Here is a 25,351-nt window from a genome sequence, read left to right on the forward strand (position 1 = left end):
CACACCTGCACTGCACAGTAGCATGGGGCTGCTCGTGAACATTTTTTTTCCTCCAAACATGAGTGGCTTTGTGCTACTGAAGAAGAGGGTCCTGGTGAACATCAGTGGGATGGATGAGAATCGGGGAAGCCTTTGGACCGTTCAGAGGCTTCCCTCTGTAAGTATCTAACTTCCCCCCCCCCCCACAGGTTTTCTTTAAAGGGTTTCTGTGGAGGGGTGTTGAAGATAAAAACAGACACTTACCTGGGGCTTCTATCTGCCCCCTGTAGCAGTCATGTCCCACGCCGTCCTCCTCTGATCCGCCGTTTTCCGACCGCCGGCCTTGGTGTAGCGCGGCATGCCAACTAACTGCGGCTGGGCGGCCGTGGTCACGCACCTGCTCGCTCCCGCACGCGTCATCGGAAGCTTACTGCACAGGCGCAGTACAAGCACACTTCATATTGCGCCTGTGCAGTACGCTTCTGATGACGCAAGCGGGAGCGTACATTATTCGTCTTGTTAGATGAATAATTGCCCGGTGCTGGCGGTGGGGAGCAGCGGATCGGAGGAGGACGGCGTGGGACATTACTGCTACAGGGGGCTGATAGAAGCCACAGCTAAGTGTTTGTTTTTATCTTCAACCCCCCACCACAGAACCCCTTTAAAGTAAACCTGATATGGGCAAAGAAAAAGGTTTGATACTTACCTGAGGCTTCCTCCAGCCCCAGGAACCGACTGGCGTGACTGAGCCAGATTACCAGGACCGATACAAAGAGAATGGAGGCACTTGGAAGGATGGCAAGAGACGCATCGCTGCTCATGTGGCTGGAGGAAGCCCCGGATAAGTATAAAGTCTTTTTCTTTGCCCATCTCAGGTACACTTTAAGGGGCTGCATTTTTCAGGTGCAGAGGTATACTATATGGAAAAAGATACTTAAAGTGTACCTGAGGAGGCGCAGGGGGCAGATAGAACACAGAGGCATGTTTCCTTCTCCATGACAGGCCTCTGTGTCCCCATGAGCTGCTCTCAGCCCCCTAACACAGGCGCATTCATAAAAATTACGTCTGTAAGGGAAATTAGAGTGCTGGAGGTTGCGCACTATGCATAGTGGGTAGTCCCAGCTCCAAAATTACCTCTATAGCCATAATTTGTATATAACTTCTCCGGCTCCCGATATTTTAAGTTTTTTTGCTGCGAATGCTGCATGTATATTGGCCTGTTTATGGGAAGGATAGTTAAGGTTAGGCATTGGTGGCAGGTCTTTTAAGGTTAGGCATCGCTGGGGGGTCACTTAAGATCGGAAGGGGAGTTAATTAGGGTTACACATTGGTGGGGTTTTGGTTAGGGTTAGGCATCAGCAGGGAGTTGGTTAGCGTTAAGGTACATACACACATCGGATTTTTCCAAATGACTGATCGTTTGGACATTTGAAGGTCCGGTTGTTTGGACATCAAATCGGGCGTGTGTACGATCGGTCGTTCAGCTGATAAGACTGGTTTTGACGGATCCGGCAATCTAGCGTCATCAGGGAATCATTGATTACCTGATGACACTAGATTGCGAAACCGGTCTAAAAGAAGACAGGCGTCACCTTTAATGACTTATTGGCTGTGGATCAGCTTACACACGCAAGTTTTTATTAGGGGTTCCCAGTTCCTGGGCCGAGTATGTAAGTCTTTGTTTTTATCTTGTTTTTTACGGTCTGTACCTATTGTTTTTTTACAATAAACGGTTTACACTTAGAGTTGCCATTTTTTGTTGTGTTTATATATTGGCCTTCCTGGATGCCATACACTATATATCGGAGTGAGGAAGTGGTGGAAGTTTGGATCCATATCTGCTTGAGGTTCGTTAGGATTACCACTGAATGCGAGACATACAACCTTATAATGTGGGTTGTTGGCAGCTGGTAAGCCCCTCTTACTCTTTTTCTGGTGATGGTTGGCCACGAGACCATGTCAGGTTGGAATATCACCGTGGTTAAGTTTTATTGACTGTATTTATTCCTCTTTTATCTGCGCTGACTTCTTAATACTAATTTTGTGGACTTTGGACGTTGTTTATTCTCGGCAGCGATCATATGTTCTATTTCCTTGGCGCTGATAAACTGTTTGCTTGTATAGATGAGAGGTTACTCTCCCGGGTCTCGGCATTCCACTGACCAGATCTCTCTTAAGTTGGGGGCAGCTCTAGCTACTTAATACCTGGGGCACCGCTAGCTACTTAATACTGAGGGTACTTTGAGCTACCTAATATACTAAGGGGCACCTGTAACTTCCTATGATGGGCAAGGGAAGTAAGGGAGAAGTGGCAGCTGGGACAGCCAGCACACTTGCGTTGCAGTTCGGCAGGGGTTTGTAGGCGCATGGAGTGCAAAGTCTAGGATGCCAGGGCATCAGTGCCTATAGGCTCCTGTGATGTAAATCCGGGCCTGTCTATAGATTATTCTTTATGTAGTGCTGTACAAACAGTCGTGTAGCTAAGGAGCTGTGGATCCTGATGCAAGTTTTACATTGGGGTCCCCCAAGCACTCTATACATAACAATTGATACGGTGCACCAAAACCTGCCAATGGCAACTACAGTATCAGAGGTGCAAGAAGGGGATGGGGAACAGCTTGTTAATGATTACTACTATTCAAAGTATCTTTAGAAGTGATTACTATGAGCACAGGACCAATAGAGAGCTAATGCTGCAGTTGAGGGAGAGCCTCTTGGGGCCCCTCTGGCCCAAGTACCCCGATGCGGTCGCAACCTCTGCAACCCCTATTGCTACGCCCCTGTGTAAAAACTACAAAATAAACATAGATAGTTCATGCACAGTACAATTGGAACATCCAGCAATGAAAGTACAAAATACATACTTAGTTAATAGTATAACAATATGGAGAACTACATATACGTGTTCATTTGATAGAATAAGTAAAACAAAAAACCAGAAACACTGTGGGAAAGACCATGCCCTTGCTAACTTACTGTCAATAGGGATGGAGGCAGCAGGTAATGAGAGGAAGGGGTTAGCGGATAAGACAGTGAATCTCGATATCTGATGCACATGCCTTTGAAGGTGAACTGTGAAAGATTACAGCGCTGCGTAATATGTTGGCATTTTAAAAATACAATAAATAAATAAATTGTCCTAAGAGATGCTATTTAAAGTTGTGTTTAAAGGTTTCAGTGCTTGGAGCATAGCAGGTAAGGTGTACAACAAAGTTTCAAAAGAGGGGTAAAACTACAGCAAAATCCGAAATCCTATATGCGAGAGTAAGAGGAAATTATCAAACTAGCGGACAAAAGGGTTTAATGGATTGCACAGTCCTGCCCTCATCTTTATAAATGTATGATTTAAATATTTAAACATTTTAGTGGTGAGTTAGGCCCATTCTTTCATGTACATAAAGAATGCATTGTATTTTCACAGGTGCTTAATAAGGAAATGTATTGGGGGGCAACTTACAAAGGGCCTGATTCACAAAGTGGTGATAACCCAGTTATCACGCCTAAAAGACTTTAGGAGTGATAACCTTTGCACTAGCAGAGTTATCACCACTTTGTGCTGCTGATCGCACGAAGCCCCCGCAATCGCATAGGCGTGCGCGCAACGTCCCATAGGGTTTAATGGGCGCTGCGCGATTGCGCGCAGAGAACTTTGCGCGTGGGAGCTGCGCGTGAGTTTCTTTTGATCACGCCTACACTGAGTTTAGGCGTGGTAAAGGGCTCTTCACTGGCGTGCAAACAGTTTGCACTGCTTTGTGAATCAGGCCCAAAAAGTAGCAAACACAAACCTGCTGTGTGAGAAATTATATATATATATATATATATATATATATATATATATATATATACAGTATATATATATATATATATATATATATATATATATATATACGGTGGCTTGCAAAAGTATTTGGCCCCCTTGAAGTTTTCCACATTTTGTCACATTACTGCCACAAACATGCATCAATTTTATTGGAATTCCACGTGAAAGACCAATACAAAGTGGTGTACATGTGAGAAGTGGATCGAAAATCATACATCATTCCAAACATTTTTTACAAATAAATAACTGCAAAGTGGGGTGTGCGTAATTATTCGGCCCCCTGAGTCAATACTTTGGAGAACCACCTTTTGCTGCAATTACAGCTGCCAGTCTTTTAGGGTATGTCTCTACCAGCTTTGCACATCTAGAGACTGAAATCCTTGCCCACCATTCTTCTTTGCAAAACAGCTCCAGCTCAGTCAGATTAGATGGACAGTGTTTGTGAACAGCAGTTTTCAGATCTTGCCACAGATTCTCGATTGGATTTAGATCTGGACTTTGACTGGGCCATTCTAACACATAGATATGTTTTGTTTTAAACCATTCCATTGTTGCCCTGGCTTTATGTTTAGGTTCATTGTCCTGTAAACGGGACTTCTTATGCTTTCTGTTAACAATGCCTTTTCTTCTTGCCACTCTTCCATAAAGGCCAACTTTGTACAGTGCATGACTAATAGTTGTCCTATGGACAGAGTCTGCCACCTGAGCTGTAGATCTCTGCAGCTCGTCCAGAGTCACCATGGGCCTCCGGTCTGCTAGTATATATATGTCCAATAACTATCATCTCTTAATACATTCAAGGAATGGTTTGTGTGCACCTTACTTGCAATTAATATTTTGCCCAACTTAGTGCTTTATGAGAGAGGGTTATGAATGTGAGCAGAATTCTATGGGTAACTGGCAAACAGTGCAGGTATTGGCAAAGGATGACAGTGTCAGAGGAACAACACTGGAATGGGGCAGATCTGTTTGCCGGTAGGCATTAGCGTAAGATGTGGTAGTAGAAGATATGGGATATGCGTACCACATAAGAGCCACTGTGACCTTTCCAGGCCTTTCCGGATTTTCGGGGGGTTGCAGCACTGAATCCCTGAGGATGAAGAGGACGGGAAAGCCTCATTAGGATCCAGAGGCTTACCCCTCCCAAGGCAAGTACCACCCAGGGGCTCTTTTTTCCTTACAGGATTACAGTAAGTTAAGTCTGTCCTTTGTCTCAATTTGTTTTTAATGACTAGATTTCAACATTAGTGCAGAGTTTATGGTACATACAGTATACAGTGTGGAGTATGGTACTGTTTTTTGGCTAGGCCTATTTTTAACATTGACTCTCAAGCAACCAGAAACTACACTTATCCGGCGTCAGCCAGTCACCATTGGTGCCGGATAATGGGGGTTTTACTGTACAATGCATTCTAATGTATCCACTCCTAGAGCTCATGTTACAAATCTGCACTATATTCCTGCTGGTAAACGGAATATTCTGCTTTAGCTAGGACTCGTGTGCAGCCCCTATGCACGCCTCACATTACTGTCAGTTACTGTCAGGTGGAAAGAAATTCAAACTGAGTGTCTCAGGCTTTTTCCAACACACCAAGTGTTAATGCGAAACCTTTTCCATGTGGTTTCACGTAGAAAAGCTTTGGCCCCATACTGAGAAGGAATCAAAATGATGTTCTACATTTTATTGCAAGAATGTAACTTTGGCTTCGTATAGTAAGGTCATGTTACACTTTGTTGTCAGTTAACAGCATTCTATTTATGCCAGGCCAATGTTCTTCATATATTTATGGCAGATGAAGTATAGGATAGTGACTGACAGCAGGGATCTCATGGAAGACAGTGCAAATAGATTATGTTTTGTATAGTCTTCACAGTAGCACGGTAGCTTAGTGGCTAGGTCAACTCTGCAAGGAGTTTGTATGTTCTTCAGGTGTCTGTGTGGGTTTCCTCCGGGCACTCTGGTTTCCTCCCACACCCCCAAAACATACAGATAACTTAATTGGCTTCCCCTAAAAATTGTCCGTAGACCACAATAGACAGATGACTATGGTAGGGATTAGATTGTGAACTCCTCCCAGGGACAGTTAGTGGCAAGACTATATAGTTTGTAAAGTGCTGCGGAAAACGTTGATGCTATATAATATAATAATATATTATTAAAATAATATTATAATAGTTTTAGATGGATGGTTCCAGCATCAAACAGCTCAAATAAGCAAAGTCTCGTTAAAATAAGCAAAATAAATAAGCAAAGTCTAAATAAGCAAAGTATCGTTTAAAACAGACTTGAGGCAAAGTGACATGAGAAGGAAGGTAGATGGCTTACCTACAGGTTCTGAAATGGACTACACTGAATGTCTGCCCCGCATGATCTCACACGTATCGCAGACTCCTTATCTTCCTCGGAGAGGTTTTATATGGTACCCTATTTAGAGACTTATTTTAGCTGTTTAATGTTTGTATGTGACTTTTATTCTGCAGCATAAACTATATGATGTTTTGGCACGATATAGATGACAGTGGCACGATATAGATGACAGTGGCAGATCCAGTTGTCTGATAGCTGCGACTTCAGTATTATACATTGTTTGGTCCAGATTAACTGATACTTTCATATTATAATATTGATGTGTCCACTATTATATGTGTCACTATAATATATATACTACATATGCTGGATTCTACCCTCCTCTATAGTGTTTTAGTTGTTTTTAACATAGGGATACGTCCCTAATAAACTTTGTTTATGCTTTGGACATGTTTCCTGTGGACATATTGCTAGGATGGCTTTTCCTTGTATTTGAAACATGCTCATTGTAGGACTACACTAAAAATAGTTGTTCTTTTATTAGATCCCACTGACAAACTAGTGTAATTCTGTTTCCTGGAGCTTCCCATCATAGCCTTGACTGTGCAGGTCCTCTTTCTTTGCTGTGCCCTCAGAAGATAATGGGTGAGTTGATAGAGTAAACAAAGTGAGTGAGCATCATGTGTCTCCAAGCTTGACAATGGATTACAAGATAAATGCAGTGGGTGGATTTATCAAGCCAGTTTAATAGAAACTGTAGAGAAAACTGAGCCTTTGCCCAAAACAACTTATCTATACTTTAGTTTCTATTAGCCCTAAAGTATGACTGTTTGCTGTTGGCAACTGCTCAAATTTTCCTCCAGCATTACTAACATTACTATGGCCACATACATGTGTTGGAGGCAGAATGGTTGAAAAGGGTGCAAGACACATCCTGTTGTAACTGGCACTCAATAAAATAGCAGGCACATGCAAACTGTGCCAGGTATTTTAGCAGGAGAATCTGTAGTGTTAAGAGTGTGTGTGGGGTCCTTAGAAGCATTTGGGGGGGGGGGGGGGGAATTAAGGTTAGGCACAACTGGGGGGGGGGGTGTTAAGCACCACCAGAGGCATTAAGGTGGACTGTTAAGATTAAGCACCACCCGCTAGGGGGGTTTAGGTTAGGCAACAGCAGCGGGGTTATGGTTAGAAACCACCACTTGTTAGACATCGATAAAGGGAGGGTTATGAGTGAGAATAGGGTTGGGTTAGGTAGAATATCTGTAAATATTACTGATATTTTACTATATGAATTAATATCTTAAATTTTACAAATATTCTACTATCGGCTACTTCCTGCGCCCTTTTCAACAGGTGCCTTTATTAAATCTACACATTGGAGAGTATGTTTTCTTCCCTGACTGGAGTTTCCCTTTAACTTGGGCATCCTGAGATATAAAAGGAATACATAGACTGGGCAATACACTATAGAATACACAAAAAGTGACTCTGGACTGTTTTATATATAGCTTCTTTTGTGCACCTTAAGAAAAAAACACTGCACTGTTAAATATAATTAATGAGTTATGCTGCAACTAATGATAATCATAACTAAGAACGCCAATTAAAATACCTAGCAGGCTTCATATTCTAGTAACTTAAATCCTGCTGCTCCTCTGCCAGTAGTGTATTAGCTGGTTATACACACTTGCTGTTGGTTTAGCCCTCTTGAAAGCGAGCCTAGCCTACTAAACAGCAAGAAGCTGCAATGTGAGCTGGCTCCAGGCATGTTGTCACTCCACAGTTCAGACGCAGGAGTCTGGAAGATTCCTGTCATTTTATCTATCCCCCTTTTCTAGGCACGCCTCCACCCCATCCCTCATCCACAGTAAGCATATAAAGAGATGCTGAGGTGAGCAGTCCCATACACAGAAACCTGGATCAGTTTAGCCACTAACTTTAGCTGGTTGCCTTTACTGAGCTGTCAAGCTTTGCATCTTTGTAAACTTTTATCCCAGATTTTTCTGTTGGACTTTTTACTATCAAGGTATTCCACTATTCAGCAAAATGGGCTCTTTAACCCTTCTTATTCTAGTGCCTTTGGTGTTTTGCATGGCACAAGGGAGCCCTCAATTTAAAAGAGTCAGTGATCGCCAGGGGCAATGTACCTATACTTTCACAGTGCCCAGTCCCAAGGATGGCAGCTGTACTGAACCTGGGGAAGCAACATCTCAAATCAGAGCGCTGCAACAAGAAAACACAGCTCGTGGCCAAGAGATAAGCGCTTTGCAAACTCGGCTGAGCTTGTTGGAGAAAGTAGTGAATAAGCTCTTAGGAGGAGAAGGGACAGAACCAGCAACCTCTTTACCTGAACCTGGGACAGACATTCAGAGACAACTGGAGAAGTTGAGATTGGAAAAGAATGAATGGGAAGGACAGAGGGGTAGCCTTGAGATATCTTACTCTGATCTATTGAAGGAAAAGTCGACCTTGCAAGAGGAAAAGCAAAGACTAACTGAGAGATTGGAGAGGATGCAAGGACAATGTCCGCAAGTTGTGGAGAATTCAAGAAATAGGGACCAACCGATTTCATCACGGCAAGGTATGTGCAGAATATCAATGTCCGTACAAATGCAACCTGTGACTGAATGCAAGAAAAATGAAGTCATGCATTTATAGAAGTATTGACAACAACACAAGTTGCGCCATTGCAATTGCTCTTTAAAAATATTTTTTCTTACTTGTGATCTTCTATGCATGTTTGCTAAAGACAGCCTTTTTTGTTCCTGTAATTAGGTTGTTGATCACATCTAATGGCTCAATCGAGCAGTACAAACGTACCGTGTATTCCCAGCATTAGATGGCTTGATTGATAATTTCTGACATGTCCGATCACCTGCCGGATCGATTCCGCGCTCGATACCGCAGACAGGACAATGGAAAAAGATAACGAAAACGAGCAGAAGATAAGAGAATCGCCTGTGGGGATGAGTGGGTATCGATCCGGCGGCATAATCGAGCGGTACAAACGTACCGTGTATTCCTGGCATTACACACAAGTTTAAGACAGTTTGAGTAACTATACATAAGCCTATAGTGCACCTGCTGTTTTCATGTCAAAGCACAGTACCCTTTACCAGATACAGGGACCTAAACATGAGCAGTGCCTTGGTTGCACAGATCATTCATTCTGTCTGTATAAGAACAAATATTTTTAAATGTCTTGCCATATCTCGTCTGATGTGAATCTTCACCACTATGGTGAGAAATGTGGAGGATACTCTCTCTATTATTTGTTTCTATAACACAGCTCATCAGCAAGTCCCATTGCCTTAGCAAAGACATATTGCTTTGAGTTGTAGAGTGCAGCCAGATTAATATAAATACTGTCTTGTTTAAAAAAAAATCTCAGTTAAATGCAATAGATGTAAAAAAAGAGAGAAAAAAATTGAAAGGTTCACTTTAAGGGAGGGATCACACTTGACCATACAGAAAACTACCAGTTTTCTACCGACATTTTTTTTTTGTTTTTAATCCCTTAGCAGCCAATTTATTTAAAGGATTGCAAATGCTCCAGGCCAATTTATTTTATAATATATTTTTTCTCTTATTTGTTACATTTCCCTGCTTCTAATTGGTACTGCTGTAATGTGTATTTATGTCCACTTGTCTCTAGGGGGCAGTGTGAGACAATAACAGAGCAATTCTGCTTTCAGTTTCTATATTTTCTGCTAGTAGAGAGAGATCAAAGCATTCCAAGAATTTACAGCCCAGCGAGTTCTTCCGACAGAGGTCAAAAGCAATGCACTTCTCTAAAGCAAGATAACTCATGCATGTGTCAGGCGACAGTCATCTGACCGCAGCTTGGAGAGTACTGCAGACAGCAAGTTCTTTAGTGCATGCATGAAACCTACCACTATTAACATGTGTTCTCACATTTGGTGTGATTAAGTATGCAGGAAAATTGCATGTGATTCACTCAAGTGCCTAAACCAGCTGTGCCAATAATGCTAAGCAATTTCTTAAAACCTTTGAAAGCTTTCTTATCTTCACTGAAGCTGACAATCAAACTTAATGCCAGTCACTAGTGTAATTTGTGAGAGCTAGAGAGGGTCAGTGGGATGCAGATAATCCTGACTCACATGCAGGTATAATACAAATTGTATAGGGCTTTGGAACTTTGGAATTAAGCCGCTCAAAGACAGTTCCTGTTTATTTGCATAGAATTTGCTTAAAATTTGGTTGCAATCCTTAATTATTTGCATCTCATTGTCCATATCAAGTAGGGTATTAGTTGGAGAGCTAACTGAATAGCCAGCTTATGCTATAATAATTGTATGTGTAGTACAGCTGAGGAATAGAACATTAGTAGCAAAGAAAAGAGTTTCATATTGTTTTCCAGTACAAGGAGAGTTTAAAAAAAAATCACTTATCTATGCAAAAGAGATTCTCTGAGCTATTAAATCTATTGGGTTGAATACAGTCCTGTTATCGGCAGCACTTAAACAGCCAGGAAACAGTGAGAGACAGCTTGAGATAAGTTTTAACTGCAGGAAAGTTCAAAGGGTCATTATTTCTGCTTTGTTTTATAGCTTACTAGTGACCTAAGCCTGTTTAAAAACGGGCTCTAGGTCTGTCACCGATCGTGCGCACCCGCCCGCTGCGTGCACACACACGCCCGCCCACTCAGCCGGCCGGCCCGCCTCCTAGCCCCTGCGTCCCGTCCCAACGGCTGTGTCAGTGCAGGACATGCGCAGTACCACAAAAGCACTGACACATGGACATGGGATGCTGGGACACTTGTACTTTATTAGGTAGGATAGACAGAGTGTGCAACTGTGACAGTGATGCAATGTTATATAAAAAAAAGTTATGCAACTTTAAATAAAAATATGAGACTCTTTTATTTGCTACTAATGTTCTTTTCCTTATCCGTACTACACATACAACTCACTATATCATAGGGTTTTTTCGCTTCAGGTTTGCTTTAAATGTAAAAATATGCAACCAATACATTTTGGAATTTAATTTACACTTTATTCATTCAGACAAACAGACAATCTACAGCATTTCATTCTCATTAGACAACTTTTATTGGTGCAAAAAAAACAAATGCTGCACTAATGCATAACTCTGAAAAAGAGTGTGACAAATAATGTTTACCTCATTTCACCTCACCCTAAGGCCCCAGGAGCCATATGCAATTCACCTTTTCTCCTTAGTTTTCTCCAAGTTGATTTTTTTACACCTTGTCAATAAAATGCTTTTTAAGCCTCCAGGAAGCAAGAAAATACACGGAATAATTTTGACAGTACTTTCCCACCTACTTTTGGAATGTTTTCAATTGTAAAGTGTTGAAAAGTTATTTTAAATCAAAGATTAAAAATTATCTCCTAGGAGAAAACTTAGGTGAAATAGTGAATTGCATATGGGTCCAGGGGTAGCTAGGACACTATTTATTTATATATTTACATACATGCTGATGCTCCCTGCAAGTACAATGCAGAAGCTAGTAGGTGACCTCTCATTTGAAATGATTGGTGAGGCCATTTATCATTTCCTGAGCAGCACCACCTAGTGGCTGGAGGGAGCTGCATTTTAATTTGTAAATAAACACTGTGCAGTGGTGTGGCATGTTATAACCACTGCTCCTGCAACTACTGGGCACATGGTGTCTGCAGGTTTGGACAGGACACAGGAGCAGGTAGTGTACATCTTTCTGAGGTTGATCCCTGTTGCATTCCACTACAGCATTAGCTGCCTCTCTTTTTTATCCTCTCTCAGGTTACCGGTATGCTTGAAAAAACTGCCTGTTCATATTCTGGTCCTGACCTGTTAGTGGTCAGCTTGTACTTTACTTGGCTATCTGAGTCTCTCTAGCCTTTTGGGAAGTATGCCAAAATATCAAATTGTTCAGTATAATATAACAAGTAGTATTTCAGGCATATAAAGTACTTTAATACGTTTTAGTAATGTCAGTGTGCTCTCTGTATGTCGTAATGGCTTTGGATATCTGTGTCGTGCCTCCAATATGTCTGTTAGTGAATTATGTCCTGGCATCCCTGGACTCTTGCCATGGCATTTTTCCAACCACTGGTCTAAGGGTAGGTGTAAAATTCTCTTTCGGAGCTCTTGGCAAGAAACCCCAACCTGTCTAGACTGAAGCATGCAAATAATATGGATCTTAATGGAAGGCAGCTATGTCCGGTACATACAAGCTCCATATTAGTAGCTTTACAAAAGCAAAATAATACCCCTGTGGTGATTAGCTTCTTTAAGATGGGTTGCAGTAGAAGGTATATAGTTTACAAACCTCTGAGATCAGGTTGGGGTTATTCTAGGATAAAGATTCCTCCTGGTTAACAAAGCAGCATAGACGTGAGGGCAAGAAGGGTTGATAAGAAGTCATCAGCCTAATAGCTAGAGTGCAAATTAGCCAAATGGTACAAGGAGATTTGATATGCGGTAACCAGGGTCGGACTGGGGCACTTAAAGAGAATCTGTATCGTTAAAATCGCACAAAAGTAAACATAACAGTGCGTTAGGGGACATCTCCTATTACCCTCTGTCACAATTTCGCCGCTCCTCGCCGCATTAAAAGTGGTTAAAAACAGTTTTAAAAAGTTTGTTTATAAACAAACAAAATGGCCACCAAAACAGGAAGTAGATTGATGTACAGTATGTCCACACATAGAAAATACATCCATACACAAGCAGGCTGTATACAGCCATCCTTTTGAATCTCAAGAGATCATTTGTGTGTTTCTTTCCCCCTGCAGCTATCTTCCACTGAAGTGTCAGGCTATTTCTTCCTGCAGAGTGCAGACAGCTGTGCCTGTATGTAATTCCTCAGTATGTGAAAGCCCGGCCAGCTCAGAGGAGGATTTATCCAGCTTGTAAAAGATAATAGAACAGAGAGAAGCTGCACTAATCGAAATATCACACAGGCAATGTGCAGAGAGGGGCCTGGATGGGGGAGTTCATAGCAGAACCACAACACTGAAGAACTTGGCAGCCTTCCAGACACAGGCCTGACAAGTCTGACAAGAGAGAGATAAGTTGATTTATTACAGAGATGGTGATAGTAGAACGTGCTGCAGTAAGCCAGAACACATTAGAATAGCTTTTAGAACTTGTAGGATGATAAAAAACAGGATGCAATTTTTGTTACGGAGTCTCTTTAAGGCCCACCAGAGAAAAGTCAGCTTAGGAGGAAAGAGGCATAACAATAGACTCGTTCAGAGTCTTGGAGGTTGGATGTCATATGGAACTTAAATTCTGTGCCTACAGAAGGGCCCACCAGGGGTTTCCCCATCCCCCTGGTGGCCCAGTACAGCCCTGGTGGTAACCTGCATAGATCAGATTTTTTTTCCTTTAATAATTAGCAGAATAATGTATAACAGGACCACTTCTAGCAAATTGGGTGCTTACATAAAGATAAATAAAATAGTGAGGAGCGCAAGAGGTTGCGTTAAAAAAGAGTCTCTCTTTATTAATCAATAATATTAAGAAAGGTATGTCTTTACACAACAATAAATATGACACCTGTTATACTCAATACTCACACAACCTTCACTCATACATGGGCAGTATGCTGATGAATATTATAAAAATACAAAAAAAATTTAAAAATATATATATCAAGAATGAGAAAAATAAAAATATATCTCCTAAAAAAGGCTCATTTGCAGGTAAATTGAGTGGTATCCCACTCCTTCAGAATATAAATAGTTCTCTTAATATGCAAAATTGCAACTAAACAACATCCCCAAATTTGTCATAAAGTGTCCTCTTAATGAATGGTTATGACAGGGAAAGTTGCTAATAAACATACGTCCCCAGAGTTATCATAAAGTGTCCTCTTGAAGGGTGGCTATGACAGGGATATACACCAGGTTAAATACAGTAGTCGCTTACTTAGTCCCAGTCTCCTACGTCAAGCTCCAGTCCCTCGTTATAAGGACACCGCATGTGTTACTCACGGACTCTGCCGCTGTGTTGTGCACAATATAGCCGCTCCAATACCGGTCTCCAGCTACTTCACCCCACTAGGTGCGACGCTACACCCAGGGCCGGATTTGTACTCTTTACCGCCCTAGGCCACTGTCACCCATCCTCACTCAGGTTCTTCGGTCTCTGAGCCAGGTAGGTCACTCTCCAGAAAAAATGTTATCAATCAGAAAACTAAAGCCCCCCCCCCCCCCCCGGTTCGCTTGGAGTGCCTACTCCTATCCAATTATAGTCCGGAGAGAATACAGATTCCCAGTATGGAAATAAGTTTAAACTGAACTTAAATGTGGTTTGAAAATGTATAGAAGGCTGCAACCTAAAATGAAAAAAAAAAATTAACTAATGACATTAACTGATGATATTAATGCGAACCTGAGACGAGGGGGGTAAAATGATTCATACTTACCTGGGGCTTTCACGTGTCCGGGAGATGGCGACATGACCCGGCGGGTGCGTACCTGGCCCCGCATGCACAGAAGAGCCCGAGTGAACGGACTGAAGGCCGATTGCCAGGTCCAATAGCAGGCAAACGGAGGCACCCGGGAGGACGGCAAGGGAGGCAATGGTGGTCATGGGGCTGGAGGAAGCCTCAGGTAAGTATCAATTATTTTTTACCCCCCTCATCTCATGTTCTCTTTAAACAAAGAAAAACGTGTGCAGTTCTCCTAATTGTTTTTGTCATGGGCCTTAATGAAACTGGTATTTCACCTTGTGGCATCTACAGACATGAGAAAAATTTTAAAAACCAGACAATACTGGCCAGGTCGAGTGACCATTAGTGTCAAGAACAGGATAGGAGGTATCAAAGCAAGACATATACTCCAAACAACAAAAGGCCAATGAGAAAAAATGTTTTTTTACTAAAATATCACAAATGTATTATTTGTCAACATGACCATTAGTGTCAGGTTGTTTACTTTGAACAATGCCAGCAGTGTTTGCATTGGTTCTACAGATTTTTACAGCAAATAAAAATATTATCATAGTAAGCATGCAAAATACCAATGGGAGATGTGGGAGTTAGTATGACAGCTATGTGAAAGGTGTTTCAAAGTTAGGCAGGGAACACACTTCCCACTGCGATATCGTGGCTGTTATTTATTTTTTTTCTCATTGGGCTGCAGTCACATTTTACATGCACAATATTTGGTTTTCATTTGGGATTGTTTGTTTGCAGCAAAATACAATATGCAGAGAATAAGCAGAAAGCTGTCTGATTTTTATACCGCGAGAAGAAAATGCCAAATTGGAAGGTGCATGGACAAAAAAAATGTACTTTAATTAAATGTGGACATTTCCCTAAGTGCAATTGTGGCAGCTGTGTTCCCTGCCTCAGTAAACTCAATGGAGGGGATCTATTATAGGAGAAAAGCAAAATAGAGCAGTTATTCTTCACTGCACTGAAGAGGAAAGCCCAAAGTATTTAGTTTTCCATCCTGTTTTTTTTCTCTTCAGTGATTCCACTGTCTGACCTCACAAAAGATCATGACCTGCTTGCTAGCTTTATTTAAGTGACAACATACATTAGTTGGCCAGGAACTGGAACATGACACTGGACACACTGTGCCTGAAGGGTCCACAGTATCTAGTGTCAGCAAAGTATTTATGGCCTTTGATAATGAATATATGAAATTGCAGCTTTACAGGATATTACAAGTTTAAAAGCTTATTTAGACTTTGTTAGTCTATGTGTGATTCACACTTTTTTTTTTGGTGGGTACAAAATCTCAGAGCTTGATTTACTAAGTCTAAGAAAGCTCAAACTCTGACTTTCATTTTTGCATCCCCAGCCATGAAACATTATAATAATTATTATTGTAATTATTTAGTATTTATATAGCGTCAACATCTTCCGCAGTGCTGTACATAGTATATTGTCTTGTCACCTTCCCTCAGAGGAGCTCACAATCTAACTATGACTGACTACCATAGTCATATGTCTATGTATGTATCGTGTAGTGTGTGTATCGTAGTCTAGGGCCCATTTAGGGGGAAGCCAATTCATTTTTTGTATGTTTTTGGGATGTGAGAAGAAACCATAGTGCCTAGAGGAAACCCATGCAGTCAGACACAGTGAGAACATACAAACTCCGTGCAGATAGTGCTCAGACTGGGATTCGAACTGAGGACCCAGCGCTGCAAGGCCCTCACTACTACGCCACTGTGAAACATAGCAATACTCATGGTTTCTTGACTTCCATCATTGACCTAAACATTCTTTTTCTCCTTTCTTTTTATCTCTTTATCTTAAAGGGATACTAAAGTAAGGAAACACACTTCAGGTGTGATACATAACTAGGTAGAGGGAAGGCTCTTGACACCAAAGAATGTTTGCAGTCTTCGGTCCACCCCATCATTTCTGCACTGCCCCTGGTAGAAGTGATTTGACTTTCTAGGGTTGAATAGCTCTTTGTTACTTTTTGGGCATCCTTCTGGAATGCATGCATTCCCGGGCTCGAACATGCACATTACAGATGTGCTTATCTTCAGAACTACTCGGGAACACAAGTAGTTCCATAGGCTGCCCAAGGATTGCCAAAGACCTAGCAGGACAAGTAACTTCAACAGAAGACGGCACAGGAACGACTGGAGGTACTGAGGATCAGGAAAACTCTATATACTCTATGGTATCAGATCCTTCTCCCCACTTAGGTATGTATCAAACCTGAAGTGAGTTTCCTCACTGTGGGTTTGCGTTTAAGCCAAAATTCAACTTCACATTTTGAATTCATATGATAGTAAAGTTGCATTTATGTACAGAGCTTTGTGCATTGTAGATCTGTGCTTTTTGCAATAAATATATCTGGCTTTTTGACTCTTGTAGCTCCTTGCTGCCAGAACAGTGGGACGTGCTTCTCCAACACAGATCAGGTCACCTTACCATGTTCAGCTCCTCCCTGGGCTGAGAGAGATCTCTTTTTGACCAGCATTTACTTACAGTTAATCTATGTACAGTGTGTGATACAAATGTAAGCAATCTTTTATAAATACTGAGAAGGATTCTGAGAGGGTAAACTGCTTTATTACACACTGAGCAGGGAGAAACTTTAGCATCAGTGCTGGCCACAAAGTCTAAACTGAAGTCAGCACACAGAGGTGGTGATAGTGGTTAGGTGATCTATGCTCACAGTTTAAATAACAACAGGTGCCCCCTTCAAGATTCTTCCTGGCTATTTTATTATATGGGATTATGGAATGGGGAGGAATAAAACTGGACTGTCATCTTGACAGGAAATAACACTACAAAACCCAACCAAGCAGGCATTTTGAATAATTTTTTTCAAGAAATACAGACATGCAAAACCCAAAACATTGTGTTAATTGATGGAAATTTACTATCATGTGCATAAAATATGGGAGGCTAAAGCAGGACTTTAATATATACTGTATAAACATATTTTACTCACATTTTATTTTTTGTAAACATTTATCAATCTCCTCCTTTTCCACAAACCTCAACTCTTTAGCCTTAATTAGATTACAACTAAAATCCTTATCTGCTTCTTTCTTTAAAAAATGAATATGATGCTAAGTTGTGCATGTTCCACAGCAGTGCATGTAGCACATGTCTGTTTGTTAAAGGGAATATCCGAGGACTTTAAAAAAAAAAGCTAAAAAAAGCTACTTACCTGGGGCCTCATGCCCTCGCCACAGCTACGGTCCCAGTCGGTGGCCCAGGGGTCCCCTCCGGTGCAGATGCTGACCTTGCCAGGTCGGTGTCCACTGCGCCTGCGTGAGCGTCTCTCGTGGTTGCGATGATGTCATCTGGACTACTGCGCAGGCGTCTGCACTAGAGGGGACCCCTGGGCAACCGACTGGGACCGGACCTGCAGCTAGGGCACGGGACAGCTGGCAGGGGCTGCAGGAAGCCCCAGGTAACTAGGTAGCTATTTTTTGGACATTCCCTTTAAGAAAAATGGGCTCTGACAACCTGACATGATGCATGGCAACCATGTTTCTGCACCCCTATGCACTGCACAGGAAGCAAAATTGGGAAAGAATTGGACTCTTCAGACAGAATCAAGAGTGCCAGTTGTGCCAGTCCTTCAAAACAAAATGATCTTGTGCTCTTTCACCTTAATTTATGTCCACTAGACATCAGCTGAAAGTTCTTTTAACATGCAAAGTTCCTCTGACTGAGGAAGTGGAAACAGAGTTATCAAATGAAAGTCAGTAGCTGCAGATCAAAAAGCTGCATGAACAATTATTTGTACAAAATAGGAGCTTTTGCTATTCATTTTAACACCTGCACTAACCTTGATACTCATATTTGTATGTAAGCAAGCTGGTATAAGAGTTGTAACTTTTCTTTGCAAATAGCCTGGAAATGAAAGAAATGGGGGTCTTATAGCTAAAGTAGAAGTATCCCCTAGGCTGTACATGGACATGGAGAAGGTCAGGAATCATGAAGGCATGTTCAGGAAGCACCATAGGGAAAGGAAGTAGAGCAATGAACAGACACTGAAGGTACCGGTGGAAAATGTAACAGCAAGGTCTTTCAATGTACAAGAGTGCTTTCCCTCAGCGTCACTGTCTGCCAGGGAACCCACAGACAGAAGATCATTATTTGATGTCCATGGGCACCTTTTGGGAATTTGTTGATTTACATTTTACATCCAGGTTCAAGAACTGAGATAAAATGGCTAATTGGTTATATTGAATTATCTAACCAGTTCTGCCATTACAAAATGAAATATTTCATTAGAAAGTAGAAATGTTTTGCTTAAATTTAATTTTTTTCCCTCTGTCGTTAAGAGTAAAGTTTTCTTTGATTTGATCTAATTTTTACAGGACCACCTGTTGCTGGGATTCAAGGAGGTGGAGGCAGAACATCTGCGGTATCAACAATAGATGGAGCAGTAGACTGTAAGTTATGTTTATTTATAACAGTTTATTGCATACTATGGCTGCAAGCAAGGCCTTATTTTATTCTTATTAAAGCACACCTGAAGTGTGCATGGTGACAGACGCATCCTGGAGAATACTCCACTGAGCGGCCAGTCGAATATTGAGAAGGTTGGCACATGGAACAGAAGGGACCCGAAAGACAGGGAGCAGCAGGAACCGCAGCAAGTAGTGTGGCCCACCAAGACTTAAAGTGAACCAGAGATGAAAAGGAAAAAGATTTTATACATACCTGGGGCTTCCTCCAGCCCCATCCGCCTGGATCGTTCCCACGTCGCCGTCCTCCGCTGCCTGCAACTGCGAGAACCGGGTCCCCGCACTGCCGTCAGTCAGAGCCAGTCTAGCGTAAGAGAAATGCGCTGTTTGCATATCTCTCCAGCAGCCACTGGAGAGATACGTAGAGGGCGCACTTCTCCTCCGTAGCCTGGCTCCGATGATGTCAGTGACGGGACCCGGTTCTCGCAGCTGCGGGCAGTGGAGGATGGGAGCGATCCGTGCGGATGGGGCTGGCTGGAGGAAGCCCCAGGTATGTATAATTTTTTTTTCCCTTTTCCTGTCTCTGGTTTCCTTTAATTCATAATTTATTTTTTCACATCAGGGGGTCTTTTAGGGTCAACAAATAGTTAGTATTTTCAATCACTTCAAGGGAATCTGAAGTGTAAATAAAATTATGATAAAATGATTTGTATGTGTACTCCACACCCCCCCCCCCCCGGCACCCCCCCCCCCCGGAAGTTCGCCCATAGCTAAATAGAAGGTATTTGCATATTCAGTAGTGGTGCATCATGGGGGATCTTTCTCACATAAGCTGAATAATTGCAAATATCTTCCGTTTTAAGAAGTAAAATTTATTTTTAAAAACACAAGAATTAGTTACATGTATTTGCAAACACACAATTGGCCATGGGAGTCCAATAAACTTCCTGTGTGGTACCAGTAGTCCAAATCAACAACAACAAAGACAAAGTAATTATCTGTATTGTGAGAATGAATGTAACTAGTACTGAAGGCAATGATCTAAAGAGGTCTTGAAGCTGAATTCACATTGGTCAGTTGCATAACACACACGTTATCATGAGCGTGAACTGCAATGGAGACTGGACATAGACTTTAATGCAAAGTTAGAATAACGTGATCCATTACAATGCACTTCTATGAACAGGCCCATAGAATTGTATGGGCAGTGAGCTGACAAGCAGAATTATTCTGCAACGCAACTGATCTCTGTGAACAGGACCTCAGTGATAATAGCAAAGCACAAACATGGCAATTCAGTGCCATCCACAGCACGTTTGAAACAACACCTGTCTCTAATTGCCATTAATAAACACAGACATACATACATACACATATTTACAAATACACTGCAAAGTCACATTTGGAAATTTATATTTTATGTGTTAACCTCAGGTTGATTCACAGCTGGGCAGGTTGATACACACCAGGTTGTTGATATGGAATCTCTTCAAAGAGTACAGTTGTCTTGTCAGATACTGGGGATATATGGTGGTAAAGCTTACATGTAACAGTTTGACCTGTTCATTTTAGTGTCTCGCTGGGGAGCAGATGGAGTGGGCTACCAAGAGCTAAAGTCAGAGCATACAGCATTTCCAGCTCCTAACATGGTCCCAGAAAGACAATCAACGCCAGAAAATTCAGAGAATGCTAAGATGGGTGGTGAGATGGTTAAATATTCAGTTTTTATTTTTTAATCTTTGGTTATATCATCAGGATCTATAACAGATTTTACCACAAATATTTTACATATTAAAGGGACTCCGAGCACCTCTCATGGGCATGCCTTTAAAGAGAACCCGAGGTGGGGTTCTGGCAATGCTATTTACACACAGAGGCTGGGTCTGCCTATACAGCCCAGCCTCTGTTGCTATCCAGATCCCCCCTAAGTTCCCCCTGCACTCTGCTATCCCCCATAAATCACAGCCGCGCTGTGCGGGCTGTGTTTACATCTGTACTCTCAGTCTGCTGCTCCCTCCGCATCCAGCATAGCTCCGGTCCCCGCCCGCGTACCTTCCCTCCAATCAGCGGGGAGGGAAGGGACGCGGGCGGGGACCGGAGCTATGCAGGAGGCGGAGGGAGCAGCAGACTGACACTATAGAGGTAAACACAGCCCGCTGCGACACTCTGCGCGTCGACAGCGCGGCTGTGATTTAGGGGGGATAGCAGAGTGCAGGGGGGGCTTAGGGGGGATTGGGATAGCAACAGAGGCTGGGCTGTATAGGCAGACCCAGCCTCTGTGTGCAGCTAGCATTGTCAGAACCCCACCTCGGGTTCTCTTTAAGACTCCGACCAGTACTGCAAAGATGCATACCATTCTGTCGCTTGTGCTCTCCTCTTTCTCCTCTGAATCGCCGTTCTACACCAAATAGTTTTCGTTCGATCTCAATTTAAAAATCGTGGCTGCCATCTTGGCTATGTTATAACTTTTGGGTCACCCCTGTCTTCTCTGTTAGAGAAGTGCATCACTAAATGAAGCAGGAAAAGGAGGTGACACGCATGGCCATTGCAAGAGGCTCCTCCAGAGGGGTCATAGTAGCACGACTTTGTTGGATGTTGTCTGTCTTAAAGGCATGCCCATGAGAGGTGCTCGGAGTCCCTTTAAAAGCCTTAGCACGTGTTATTTTTTCTATTGTTGCAATTAACAGTATAAATATAAAAAGAGTACATTAACCACTTCGCCGCCCGGGTACAGTATATCTACGCTCCTCTGGACTTCAGTTCCCCACCCGGAGCGTAGATATACGCACCCCCCGCCGCTACCGCCGCTGCCACCGCTGTCCGTGCTCCCGTTCGCACGTGCGCGCACTCCCGCGATCGTGCACGTCTTCGCCCGCTTGCCCGGAGATCAATGAACGGGAAAATCCATTCCCGTTCGTTGATCTCTGCCCCCGCAATGATCGGCATGCTTCTACGAGAAACAGCGCGATTATTGTGAATAAACTCAGTTTCCCAGCCTCCCTTCTTGCAAGCGTCCTTCCGACGCTTGCAGGATGCCTGAAAAAAATGTAAAAAAAAGTAATACTACACCCCAAAAAATTTTTCACATACAAATACATTATTTTCACTATTTATTTTAACTCATTAACTCCCACACTCCCCACTTGTTACCAATATTTTTTTTTGTAATATTAAAATAAATTAAAAAAAATTACAATAAAAAAAAACTTAAATAGTTACCTTAGGGACTGAAATCTTTAAATATTTATATCAAGAGGGTATAACACTGTTACTTTATAAACTATGGGCTTGTAATTAGGGATAGACACAAAACTGAAAAAAATGCACCTTTATTTGCAAATAAAATATGGGCGCCAAACATTGTGATAGGGACATAATTTAAATGGTGTAATTACTGTGACAAATGGGCATATACATTACATGGATTTCAATTATAGTAGCATGCATTATTTAAAAACTATAATGGCGGAAAACTGAAAAATAATGTTTTTTTTTCCAAATATTTTCCTATTTTCCCATTAAAACACATTTAGAATAAAATAATTCTTGGCATAGTGTACCACCTAAAGAAAGCCTAATTGGTGGTGAAAAAAACAAGATATAGTTTATTTTATTGTGATAAGTAATGATAAAGTTATAGGTGAATGAATGTAAGGAGCGCTGAAAGGAGAAAATTGCTCAGATGCTGAAGGGGTAAAACCCCTCAGTTGTGAAATGGTTAAAATTATATTGAAAAAATGTTTTGTTTTTATACCAGAAAATCCAAGTTTAGGCTTGCAGATCTGAGTCTTAAACGGGTACAGACTTTCAATTATGATTGGCAATCACTAACCAATTTTACCACCTTCTGTAGCATGAGGGTCAACAGATATTGAATACTATGAGCATATTGTGATGGTAAACATTTATACGATATGGAGGTGGTATGGTATGATTGGTCAGTGATTGGCTAATCATTATTGAAAGTGTGTACAAGGCTTTAGTTCGAAAAAACATTTTACAGTTACATTTTATCAAGTTGCAGTTATAAAAAAAAGCCTATAAAAAGTATATTGACAGCCTAAATTATGGATTTTTATAATTTTTATATTGCATGTTTTCATATAATAATTTTTTACTAACAATTGCACCTCACTGTCCCTTTCAGGAAGCTGCGGTGAAATTACATGGGTCGGAGAACCTACTACATACCGAAAGGCTGACAACATTGCTGGCAAATATGGCGTGTGGATGAGAGACCCAGAACCAGTATCACCATTTAATCTGGACACCACCTGGAGAATCAATACAGTGGGAGCCGACATACGCCAGGTTTTCGAATATGAGAACCTCAACCAGTTAGAAAAAGGTTACCCAGCGAAGGTATATGTTGTACCTCGGTCAATGGAAAGCAATGGGGCAGTGGTTTACAAAGGCTCCCTCTATTATGCAAGGCGAAAATCTAGAATTGTAGTTAAGTATGACTTCAAGACGGAGACTGTTGCAATCCAGAAGGAGCTTCCAGATGCCGGGTATCATGGTCAATACCCCTACTCTTGGGGAGGCTATACAGACATTGATTTTGCTGTGGATGAGATTGGATTGTGGGTTATCTATAGCACAGAAAAAGCTAAAGGATCAATAGTTATATCACAGTTAGACCCCAAAACATTAGAGGTGAAACAAACATGGGAAACCTCTATCCGCAAACAGTCAGTATCCAATGCATTTATGGCCTGTGGCACACTGTATACTGTTGGAAGCTATGCTTCTGCTACCACCACACTGAATTTTGCATACGATACTCATACTAGTGTTCAAAAACAAATTAGCGTCCCTTTTCAGAATCAGTATCGGTATGGTAGCATGGTGGACTACAACCCCACCCAGAAGAAGATTTATGGTTGGGACAATTACCACATGGTCACTTATGATGTAAGGTTGTCCAAAATGTGAGCAAGCATTCAAGCATAAAAGCAAATGTGGACAGGGCAGGGTGGGATGACTGCCTAATGGCATGGGGTATATTAAAAAGGATGGGTAAGCTTTGCACCTTTGAAAGCCGAGAACTAAAAGGGAGTACCTCTCATGCACTGACTTCCAATATTATCCATGCTTTAGCCACTGGAAAAGTATTCCCATATGCCGAGGGATCCCATTTACTCACAGGGATGCCAGGAACAAGAGATGCTTGGCATAATTTTGTGGCATTAAGAGCTGCTAGCTGAATGTAACTTTTAGAATGGAATCATATATAACATGCCTTCATCTGACTTGTTCAAAATCTAACAAATCCAGATTTCCTAAAATAAAAGTAAAGCTTAGGGATTATCTTTTATAAAGCCTAAAAGTGGCCACACACAGTACACATTTTTTTATTTTGATTCAATCTGACCAATCCGATCCAGTTTATGGGTTGATTGGAAGTCTTGAAGAAATAGTTAGATTTAACATACATGTGCTGCAATTTTGTATTGTTGAAAAAGTTGTTTGGTTAGAAAACCCTTCCTGCATGGCAACCTTTCACTCAATAATCAACTTTTGATCATTTTGCATTTTCATAGAACTACATTTTCCACTGTGACATTTATCACCATAATTTCCATCTCTGTACAACTATCAATATCTCATGCAATCAACATTTGCTGTTTAGAATTACAATTACCACTGAACTCCACATTGCCACTTACAACTGCATTTACCACACTTTAATTTGCTACAAACACTTAATGATTTATGTTTATTAACCTCCTTGCCGGTCTTATTCTCCCCGGCAAGGAGGCAGCGCAGCACTTTTTTTTTATTTATTTTTTTTCCAAATCATGCAGCGAGCCGAGGGCTCGCTACATGATAGCCGCTGAGCGGCGGCATCCCCCCACCCACTCCAAACGGCGATCAGAGTAAGCAGGAAATCCCGTTCAGAACGAGATTTCCTGCTGGGCTTCCCCGGTCGCCATGGCGACTGGGCGGGATGACTTCACCAACGTCATGGACGTCGGGATGTCACAGGGAATCCCGATCCGCCCCTCAGCGCTGCCTGGCACTGATTGGCCAGGCTGCGCAGGGGTCTGGGGCGGGGGGGGGGCGGCTCGGCGCGGCGGGTAGCGGCGGATCGGCGACGAGCGGTGGCGATCGAATGTTACAAGCAGCTAGCAAAGTGCTAGCTGCTTGTAACAAAAAAAAATGCAAATCGGCCCAGCGGGGCCTGAGAAATCCTCTTGCGCAGGTTACCCCGAGCTGAGCTCGGGATAACCGGCAAGGAGGTTAATAACATGAATAAACCAAGTACAATACAATTACATATTATCATAATTATAAAAAAAAACACAATTCCATATATACAGGATCTTCTCAAAAAATTAGCATATTGTGATAAAGTTCATTATTTTCTGTAA

At 41.9% G+C, this 25,351-nt stretch overlaps 1 protein-coding gene across 1 annotated transcript; it reads left to right on the plus strand.

The window, feature by feature from the left end:
• The first annotated feature begins 8,016 nt into the window (after window positions 1-8,016).
• Window positions 8,017-25,300, plus strand: MYOC (myocilin). Its single transcript, XM_068242628.1, has 4 exons — window positions 8,017-8,688; window positions 18,888-18,962; window positions 20,550-20,678; window positions 23,125-25,300. Exons 1-4 carry the CDS (start codon window positions 8,154-8,156, stop codon window positions 23,910-23,912), a joined length of 1,527 nt encoding a protein of 508 aa, XP_068098729.1. The 5' UTR covers window positions 8,017-8,153; the 3' UTR covers window positions 23,913-25,300.
• Window positions 25,301-25,351: the final 51 nt, after the last annotated feature.

This window comes from Hyperolius riggenbachi, chromosome 6, assembly GCF_040937935.1.
Source record: "Hyperolius riggenbachi isolate aHypRig1 chromosome 6, aHypRig1.pri, whole genome shotgun sequence".
NCBI lineage: Eukaryota > Metazoa > Chordata > Amphibia > Anura > Hyperoliidae > Hyperolius > Hyperolius riggenbachi.